General features: G+C 43.4%; 1 protein-coding gene across 1 annotated transcript; it reads right to left on the bottom strand.

Annotated features, from left to right (window-relative positions):
• Positions 1 to 1,029: 1,029 nt before the first annotated feature.
• Positions 1,030 to 8,552, bottom strand: EPCAM (epithelial cell adhesion molecule). The gene is made up of 9 exons (XM_024210697.2): positions 8,243 to 8,552; positions 7,442 to 7,546; positions 6,674 to 6,917; positions 6,247 to 6,312; positions 4,597 to 4,660; positions 3,490 to 3,591; positions 3,141 to 3,335; positions 2,244 to 2,285; positions 1,030 to 1,228 (listed from the first exon to the last, which is right to left on the bottom strand). The coding sequence occupies exons 1-9, from the start codon at positions 8,313 to 8,315 to the stop codon at positions 1,187 to 1,189; spliced, it is 933 nt and encodes a 310-aa protein (XP_024066465.1). The 5' UTR covers positions 8,316 to 8,552; the 3' UTR covers positions 1,030 to 1,186.
• Between the last annotated feature and the right edge of the window lie 1,579 nt (positions 8,553 to 10,131).

Raw genomic sequence — 10,131 nt, 5'->3', positions numbered from 1 at the left:
CTAATCAAAAAAAATTTAACAGTTTTCATTTTGAGGTGTTTGACAGCCATTTTTACATTAGATCTTGCCCCCGCTCCCAAGATTTTTGGCACTTGAAAGATTATACATTCTTATGATTTATGCAAAGCTCATGATAGGCACAGCTAACAATGTATTAAAAGGGCAAGTCTGGATAAAATACTGAGTTGGAACAGGGGTTGAGGAACTTGTGTCATAGGAATCTGCATTTTTTAAATACAGTTGTACAATTATATGGACAAGGACCCCCTCCCCCACAAATCAAAGCTACACATGCATTTACTGTGTTAGTATTTAACAACTGGGTAGTCTTTGGCTTTGATATAATTTATCCATTTAAAATAGAAATGGATGCCATGTTTATATCATGTCTGCAACAAGAATGCCAGAAGACAAGAGCTTAAACAGTTGGCGCCCAGCCAGAAAGATGGTTGGCCAATACAATAAGGATGTTTAGGTGCACATACGACATAGCACTTGAATTTCTCTGGGAAGATTAGATCACATGCATGTCTGGGTTGCTTACTTTCTTCTGTAGATATTTTTACACGGTAGCACAGAGGATAATACTGAAATACTGCATGATTAGTTTAACTAGACTAGCAGAATAATATAAAGTGACTATAATAGAGAGCAGGCAATTTGTTTTAGAGTTTTATTAAATTCAAGTCATAAAAAAGTTACAGCAAATGTATCAAAGACAGTGTACAATACAGACATCCTTAAAAACAAAGCCATATTCAACTGTACATGAGCCAGATAGCAGGTATTCGGAGTTCTGTAGCTATATCCTGACAAGGCCAGCCTCAAAAAAATAAAATGTGTATTTAGATTAATTTTCCATTATTTGTAGTAGGAAGTTTGTAATCGATGTGTAACTCTGACATATGAGTTACTGCAACACTTCTGCAGTTCAGCTCATCATTACAATCTCTTGGAGAGTTAGCCAGATCCCAAATTAAACCTGTACCCCTCCCACCCCCTCAAGATTGGCGACAATAGTACTAGTACTTATCCTATTTATGCTCATTCAAATTTGAGAGATCACCAAGTTACATAATTTTTCCCCATAGACCAAACATACACAAATTTAAATCCACACTTCTAGTCTTGTTTCAGTTCTGTTTGCCTTCTTGATAGTTCACAATTTGTCTTCTAGTGACTTCAGTTATGGGTTTAGTTCTCTTTGCATTTCATTCATTTCCTTTGCCTGGTGGGGAAGGAAGAGGAGAAAAATGTGAATGGTACAGATGTTGGAAGACAATTATATTTACCTCCTTAAAGCCACTGGGGGGAGGGAGGTGGCAGCAGTCACTCCCCTGTCCCTCTATTAGCTTTGCCACTGCCCCAAACACCTATCATAGCCAGACATTTTCATCCCATTACGTAATTCATGGCCATAGCTTCACTCAGCCCAATAGAAAATAAAACCCTCCTCCTGCGAACACTTACTCATGGGCTTAACTCAGTTACTGGGAACTTAATGCCTGCATAAATGTTTGGGCTTAGTGCACCAAATATGCATTAACCTTGCTCATATAAGAGGTCTGTCACAATGCTATGACAAGTTTTAGAGTTGCATCTCCCTTTTCCAAAAGGGTGTTTATTAGACATCAGTACATAGATCATAGTCTGCAACCAGGAGATCTAGTCAAATCTGGTGATGCAGCTGCTACTTCTACTGCTGTGACATCACACAATTCTAGGCTTGCCAGTGCTACTGCAAGAAACCCCAAATTTGAATTTTTCCTTCTGCTTGGCAGAGAGCAGAAGTGAAGAAGTTTTAAGCTAGATGCTTTGTGCCTCTCTCATTTGAGGCCTCAGTCTCAAGGTACAAAAGTACCAGACAACAGTTCCTCTTGGCATCAGACTGCCCCTATCACCAACTACATTACTTGTATATAGTCATAATCCTGTGGATATTAGGAAAGGATGTACCTAAACAGAAATACGGACTTACAATAACTGGTTTATTACACAGCAAGTGGCCAGCAAGTATTAAAAACCATGAGCTCTGGCCACACTAAGTCATTGCAGCTAGAGTCACTTGTATATGGACACAAAGCTTTGACATTTGTTTTGCAACCCACACAAAAACAAATTTTGCCTTAGTTGGAAAATGAGTCTTTCCCCCTAGAAAAATCCGGAGGAAAGTGACACAGACTTCTATGAAGGCTGAAGGCATGGAGTATCTAATGAAGTGTTTTGGGTCCTTTAGAACTTACCTCACTCTTCTCATACTTTCCTCTCCTTCTCCTAGTGATAACCTGTAAAAGACAGACAGGTTAGACAGTTAAGTCAAGCATCACAATTCAGTGTTAAGATTCATGCCTGCTCGGTGCTTTAAAGTTTCCCAAACCGTGAGTCCTTAAGGAAGGGAAAGAGTTTCTGCTACCCACTTTACTACATTGGACTAGAAAATTAAAAAAAAAAAAAAAAAAAACACCAACAACAACACCTTATCCCCATCCAAATACAGATTTAAGTTATCCTATCTTCCACTCTCCCAATCCCTCCTATCTCCAAAAGATCACCTACTTGTGTGCTGCACCAGAGCTACAGAGAAAACAAAGAACAAAAACAGGCTTTTCATTCAGAGACTGCGCTCAGAAGGAGACAAGTATGAGGTTTGTCATTTATTTTTTACAGTCATTACAGACTGAGTGCAACTGATTTTACAGAAATCATTTTCTGCTGTAATATACATGATTGCTTCTCTGTAGTCTACACTAATGTTTCCCAACTGGTGTGCCATAGCACAGCCGTGTGCTGTCAGGCCCAAACAGGTGTGCTGTGGAATTTTTTGAAAAAGTACATGTGAGAACAAGTGAGGGAACGCCACCTTCTGATTAGCCATCGGCCTCGCCTATTTCAGGGCAGAGCAACCAACCAGAGCTTACTCACTCTTCCTCCCTCCCCTCTCGTGTGAGCAACAGGTCAGCTCCTGTGCCCGTCCCCTTCCCTCCTGTAGTCATTTGCTGGGGAGGGCGGTAGGAGAAGGAAGAGCCTCTGGAGCTTGAGGTGTGTTGCAGCTGAGAAAAAAGTTTGGGACGACTGGTCTAGAGTGCTGGTACAAAGTGTACATTGCCAGTATTACTAAACTTGTTTACAACTAAACTTACCAGTACAACAATTCCAGCAACAATTGCTAGTATCACCACTACAATGACGGCAATAACACCAGCAGTCAGACCTTTCATGGAAAACTCCGGTGGCTTTTCATCAACATAGTAGATTAGAGCTTGATCAAATTTTAGAGGTTCTTCACTGATGTTAATCTGTAGCATGCCATTCTGAAGTAGAGAGTCACCTTTGACCTGTGAGAGGTTGAAGAGGTACTTATTAGCACACTGCTCTTATTCAATAATCCATCTAAAAACAATGTTGGATACAACTCAAATTATAAGCCAGTACACTTGAATATAGTTGTTAGAAGTCAGTTTTGAAAGCAAACTATTAATGCAGTCTTACATCTTTTTCAAAGTAGTACGCCACATCAGCTATATCCACATCCTTGCCAGACTTCTGGGAACCATTTTGCTTCAGTTCAATAGTGATATAAGGGTTTTCATACTGCAAAAGTGAAAGCAGTGTTACTGTTATTACTTCCTTGTAAACAACTGGACTGATGAAAAAATTAACAAGTCATTTATAATGTTTTAAAGCAATCCCATAGAGTTATGCTCTTTTTAATGTTACTGATGAGCAGTTTTACAGATTGAGAACAAGATGGAAATACCAAAAATAGCACACTAGATGCTGCTTAACCATTGCATGGTTCCAATACAAGTTATCTATATGGTGGGAGGAGGAATTTTAGAATTATTTTGGACAGTGAATTGAGAATTTGCACCAGCCTTTACTCTGATTTTTCCAATTCATGAGCAGCTCAAGATTTTGGTCATGTCTGAAGGGATTGTCAGGACAGGATTCACAGGAAAGGGAAGGTAGGGGCAGTGTCTCAGGCTACGTCTTCACTACCCGCCGATCCGGCGGGTAGCAATTGGTTTATCGGGGATCGACTTACCGCGTCTCGTGAGGACGCGGTAAAATCGATCCCTGATCGCTCTGCCGTCCACTCCGGAAATCCACCTCGACAAGAGGCGGCAGCGGAGTCGGCGGCAGCGGTCGGCTTTCCCCCGTCCTCACCACCAGGTAAGCCGACCTAAAATACGCAACTTCAGCTACGGTATTCACGTAGCTGAAGTTGCGTATCTTAGGTCGGAACACCGCTGTAGTGTAGACCTAGCCTCAGAAGCATGTTCTACAGTAGGAGTAGATTCCCCACAAACAAGGCACATCTCTCCTCCCTTCTTGGGGAGAGAATGGAGAAAATCCAACTCTAAATCTAATCCAGATCTAGGCACTGCCTACCCTTCAGTCTCTGCTTTTGTCAATTGAATGATTACACTGAAACAATACCATCATCCTTTCTATTCAACTGGAATATTCCAATTTAACAGTGTTTTATAGTCATACTAGCACCAAAATGCTTGCTTTGTATGAGCTCAATCTTAAAGTGATATTAAAATGACTTCCAGATATATTTCTAAGTAAAGAAAAAGGTATGCCTCTTACCAGAACATCATTTATATACTTTGGATTCAGCAAGTAACGTGTGTTAAATTCATTTTTGATGGTTCTGCAAAAAGATTACAATATTAAAATGTAGCAACTCTAAGTTTACACAGAAGCTAAACAGCCACCCAAACATATTGGGAGTCTTCATTTTCATGAGTAATAAGAGGCCTATAGGAGGAATTATGTACAACATATAGCAACAGCTCCAGTGGCAATTGGCACTTTCATGGGAATGTATGATAAAGCATTGTGAAGGCCAAGTCAAAACTTCTAATAAAGTAAGTCAGGTATTGTGACGCTTGCAATATTTGCCTTTTTTATTATTAAAACCCCACCTCAGTCTCAAGTGATTATATGACAGTTTTAATCTTAAATTTCTAGCCCTCACAGTTGCAGGGAAGAGCAAGATAGTGGGACGCAAGTGTAACTCAAAGGCTCAAACCAGAAGGCCAATTATTTTTGGTGTTCTAACTACAATATTGGCAAACCTAAGAATTTTTATTTTACTTAGTTTAAATTAGAGCTGTTAAACAATTAAAAAATTAATCATGAGATTAAAAAAATAATTGCGATTAATTGCAGTTTTAATTGCACTGTTAAACAATAATGGAATACAATTTAAATATTTATGGATGTTTTCTACGTTTAAAAATATATTTCAATTACAACAAAGCATACAGTGCTCACTTTATACTATTTTTGATTACAAATATTTGCACTGTAAAAAAAAAAAGAAATAGATTTGTTACATATTGAAAAATACTATAACTGCACTCTAAAAACAAAGGAAAACTAAGTGCCTACAAGTCCTCTCAATCCTACTTCTTGTTCAGCCAATCGCTAAGATTATCTCCCATAAATGTAAACAATACTGCCCACTTCTTATTTACAATGTCACCTGAAAGTGAGACCAGGCATTCGCATGGCAGTTCTGTAGCCAGCATTGTAAGGTATTTACTTGCCAGATGGCATATAAATATTTAGCATATCTGGCAAGTAAATACCTTACAATGCTGGCTACAGAACCGCCATGCGAATGCCTGGTCTCACTTTCAGGTGACATTGTAACTAAGAAGCAGGCAGCATTATCTCCTGTAAATGTAAACAAACTTGTTCAGCCAAATGCTAAGACAAACAAGAAGTAGGACTGAGTGGACTTGTAAAACTTTAGAGCCTACATTGTTGTTGGTTTGTTACATAACTTCACTTCCAAAACAAACAAACAAACAAACCAAACAAAACAAAAAATCTACATTTGTAAGTTGCACTACAGTACTTGTAAGAGGTGAATTGAAAAATACTATTTCTTTTGTTTATCTTTTTTTACAGAGCAAATATATGTAATCAAAATAAAAGGGAGCACTGTACACTTTGTATTTTGTATTGTAACTGAAATCAATATATTTGTAAATTTAGAAAAACATGCAAAAATGTGAATAATAAACTTAAAACGGTATTCTATTATTGTTTAACAGTGTTATTCGCTTGATTAAAAAATTAATCGTTGTGTTAATTTGTTTTGAATTAATCGCTGGAGTTAACGGCAATTAATTGACAGCCCTAGTTTAAATGTACTAGTGAAAAAATAAACATCCTCAACTGCATACTATAGCACAAACAGCAGATGTTTTAATTTGATGCACTTACTCCTCCAAACGAGAAGGATCCACAGCTGTACTTCTCTCAGCATGTTTTGTTTCAATGATGATCCAGCTGAAATATAAAAGCCAGGCAGTTAGAGCAAATAATTTAAGTATCTACAAAGTCAGGTACACCAACATATTAAAATATTTTGCCTACTCATGTTCGGAGGTCCACGTTACCCAATTTTTATTTTTAAATTAAGTTGTGAGCAAGAAGGACTAGAAACTTCTTTCCACCATTCCCTGCACATTCTCACAGATGTATTAAATGAAGTATCAAATTATTTTAAAACTGATTAAGTTATTAGGAGGTTAGGACCACTGGATTCTTGGTTCACATATACACTCCTAAGTTCTCCCTTACGTACAAAATACAGAGGGCAAGTCATGTACTATTAGAATATGGCACCATAATGTGTTACAAGACTGACCTTGTTCTGACTAGTTCACTGCACTGCAAGTTTGTGTCACCCTTTTCAGTTCTTCTTGCTCCAGCACTGTTCACACACCAGCAGGAAGTTCCATTGCACTGCCTAGCCTTGAAGATGCCACTGTTTTCACAGTCAGGATCATAAATGCCATCGTTGTCTACATATGCATACTCTGGTTTCGCCCTACGACCAGACTTCTTTAAGGCAGCCATTTCTGCCTTCATCAGCAGACATTTTGAAGTCACTAAGAATAGTTTAAAAAAAAAAAAAAAAAAGTTTTATCTTGAAAGTTACCAGAACCATTGATTCAAAACATCATTGACTGTTTTTGGTTTGCTATATGTAGAATGATGTTGTATTGAAAGGCAGCAATTTTAAAGCTGCTAAAAGGAAACATTACACAAAAGTCATCTGTGGAAGGCCTTACCAGGGGACAGAGGACAAGGATTTAAAAAAAAAAAAAAAAGGGGGGGGGGGTAATATATATAGATTTGAATAATGAGAACTTGTTTAGACACGACAAACAAATTTGACCTGGAGCATGAGGGGTTTATAACCTTTTCAATCAGTAACAGAGGGTTAGGAAGCTTTCCCTAAGGGTGAATTATTCCTTAAGTGCTCATTTTGTGGCTTCTTGTCCTTTCCTCTGAAGCAGTCAGCACCAATCACTGCCAAAGCAGTCCAGTGGTCAGACCTAGTAAGTTATTTGTCACCCGAAAAGATAACAGTAAGAAGCTGTCCAAACCAAGGAGCGTAGGCGATACTTACGTGTGTCACACTGGATTGTGACTTGTGACCCAAAGGATGTACACTCGCAGATACCGGAGTTGTTAGTGCAGCTGGTTGTGCGTTTGTTGTTGGCACATGTACAACCTAAAGAGATTTAAAACCCCCAAGAACGCTGTGAGTACTTAGCCCTTTACAAACATGGCCCGCTTCCCCTTTTAGCACTTTGCGGACGGGTGCCGAGACAAAGCGTAGCGGAGTGACTAGCGCCAGGCCAACCTGCGCACGTCAGAGCAGGAACTGGAAGGGAGAATTTCTCGGCTCCTCAGGCCATGCTGAGACCGGCCCCACACCCAACAGATGGTTTCGCCTCCCCCCAGACGGCCAAGTATTTCTCCGTGCAGCGCCCCCAGGATCCGCCGTGCGCGCCCCTTCGCAGCCCGTCCACGGGAAACTCCCGGGCTCGGCACCGCACGGAGGGGCAGGGCGGGGGCAGCTCGGGAGCGGGACGTTAGACAGCCGGGGGGTTATCGAGACCCAGCAGGTGCTCGGGGCGCGGCTCAGCCGCCCAGATGGGAACGGGGCGCTCCCGCCCGGCGCTTTCCCAGCCCTGCGGCGCGCCCGGCTCCCTCCCCCGGGGGCTCGGCCCCCCAGGAGCAGGCGGAGCCCGCGTTAGCCGGAGCGCCGCGGCGGAGCTCGCCTCGCCCTGCCGCACAAGGAGCCCGGCCAGCCGCTGCCCAATGGCGGGAGGTCCCGTTTTGGGGCGCGGGACCGAGCGGCAGCTCCCCGGGCCGGGCTATCTCGGGCACCCCGCTGGCTGGCAGGCGGGGGGGGGGTACTCACTCTGGTCCTGCTGAGCCCAGCACACGGCGGCCACCAGCAGCAGCAGCAGCGCAGCCCCGCGGAGCAGCTCCATGGCTAGCGGGCGGGGAGTCGGGGGTCCGGGGTCCGGAGCGCTTGGCCCTGTAGGCTGCGGGAGAGCGACCTGTGCGTGCGCCTCGGGGAACCGCTCCCAGTCACTGCCTGAGCTGCCCGACAGGTTCCGCAGGTAGTGACCGAGCCTCGCCTCGCCGCGCCTCCCTTCTCCGGTTACACCCACCTGGGGCCGCTGCTGCCACCGCCGCTCCTCCCCCTGCGATCGCTGGCGCTGCCCCACCCGGCCAGGACGGGCTAATAAACCCCGCCGCGCCTGGGCGAAACTGAGTGACTCAGTGGGGGAGGGGTCCCAGGCTCGGTGCCTCACCTGGGGCGCCCCGGGGCCGGCGACCATATATAGCTCTTCCGGGGCGGGGTGAAGCAAGGAGACAATGGGGTGGGGGAGAGGGCTCACCTCCGGGGGAGCGGAGCAAGGCAGGCGGGCACTGGGAAGAAGGGCATTGAGGGGGCAGCAGTAGGGGATCCATGGGACGGGACCCCCTGGCCCTGAGGGGCTTGGCCTGGAAACAGGTAGCGGGGTCTGATGGCCCTTGGCAAGCTGGGTACGTGCCAATACCATGACCGAGGACGGAGTGGGTTGGAAAGAGGAGGGATCTACAGGGCGAGTAGAGGCAAGGGAAAGCGAGAGGAGAGGAGGGCAAGGTGCATAGAAAGGGGAGGGAAAGGATGATGGAGGAAATGAGGAACGTCATGAATGAAAACAGGACATGACCTGCACTAGGAGGTTTTGCTCTCCAGGACAAGAAGAAACTGTTACTCATCCTGGAGTGATCCCTGCCTTCTGTTGGTTTTGAGGCGTGGGAACTTAGGTTGTCACTCACTTTTCTATGACCCCTTTGCTAGTGGAATAAACATGCCCCTTTCTTGTTCGTGATACCTATGATCTAATTTTTTAAGCTCATCTCAGATTCCCAGATATCCCAATTGTTGTATTGGGCTGTTTGTGTGTTGGCGTAGGTATGTCATTGTAGCTATGCCAATCCACCTCTACCTCGATATAACGCTGTCCTCAGGAGCCAAAAAATCTTACTGCGTTATAGGTGAAACCACATTATATCGAACTTGCTTTGATCCACCGGAGCGCGCAGCCCCACCCCCCCGGAGCACTGCTTTACCGCATTATATCCGAATTCGTGTAATATCGGGTCGCGTTATATCAAGGTAGCGGTGTATAACCCTATAGCACTTTCAGAAGTGGTGTGCCGAGTCTTCATTTATTCACTCTAATTTAAGGTTTCGCGTGCCAGTAATACATTTAAACCTTTTTAGGTCTCTTTCTATAAGTCTATAATGAATAATATATAACTAAACTATTGTATGTAAAGTAAATAAGATTTTTAAAATGTTTTAATTTAAAATTAAATTAAAATGCAGAGCCCCCCCAGACCGGTGGCCAGGACCTGGGCAGTGTGAGTGCCACTGAAAATCAGCTCACACGTGCCATAGGTTGCCTACCTCTGCCTTATAGTATACATGCAGCATACACCAGTGGAAGGGTTTTCTGTCCACATACTAACACAACCTGCTCAAACAAAAGCATGGTTTACACCTAAAACTTAGGTCAGCCTGGCTGCATTGCTCAGGGCTGTGAAAAATTTGATGCCTTATGCAACATAGCCTCCACTGGAGACACAGTTAGGTTGATAGAAGATTTCTTCCATTGACCAGCTACTGCTTTTCAGAGAGGTCAATTAACTACATCAATGGGGAAAAAATCTATCCATCAATGTAGAAAGTGTCTATGCCCCAGCTGCAGTATCACAGCTGTGCTGCTGTAGTGTAGACATACCCCAAGT

The sequence above is a fragment of the Terrapene carolina genome, unplaced genomic scaffold, assembly GCF_002925995.2.
Source record: "Terrapene carolina triunguis isolate 2854851 unplaced genomic scaffold, T_m_triunguis-2.0 Scaffold120, whole genome shotgun sequence".
NCBI classification, from domain to species: domain Eukaryota; kingdom Metazoa; phylum Chordata; order Testudines; family Emydidae; genus Terrapene; species Terrapene triunguis.
Note: the sequence above shows the minus strand (reverse complement) of the source record. Positions and strands in the feature narration are given on the sequence as shown.

Bases quoted from the DNA above. Each gene is read 5' to 3' on its own strand.
- EPCAM (XM_024210697.2), bottom strand. From the start codon at position 8,315: ATGGAGCTGCTCCGCGGGGCTGCGCTGCTGCTGCTGCTGGTGGCCGCC. The intron at 4,661-6,246 runs GTAAGTGCATCA...ATCTTTTTGCAG, and splicing joins GATCCTTCTCGTTTGGAGGA to AACCATCAAAAATGAATTTA. The intron at 3,336-3,489 runs GTAAGACTGCAT...AACCTCTCACAG, and splicing joins CGTACTACTTTGAAAAAGAT to GTCAAAGGTGACTCTCTACT.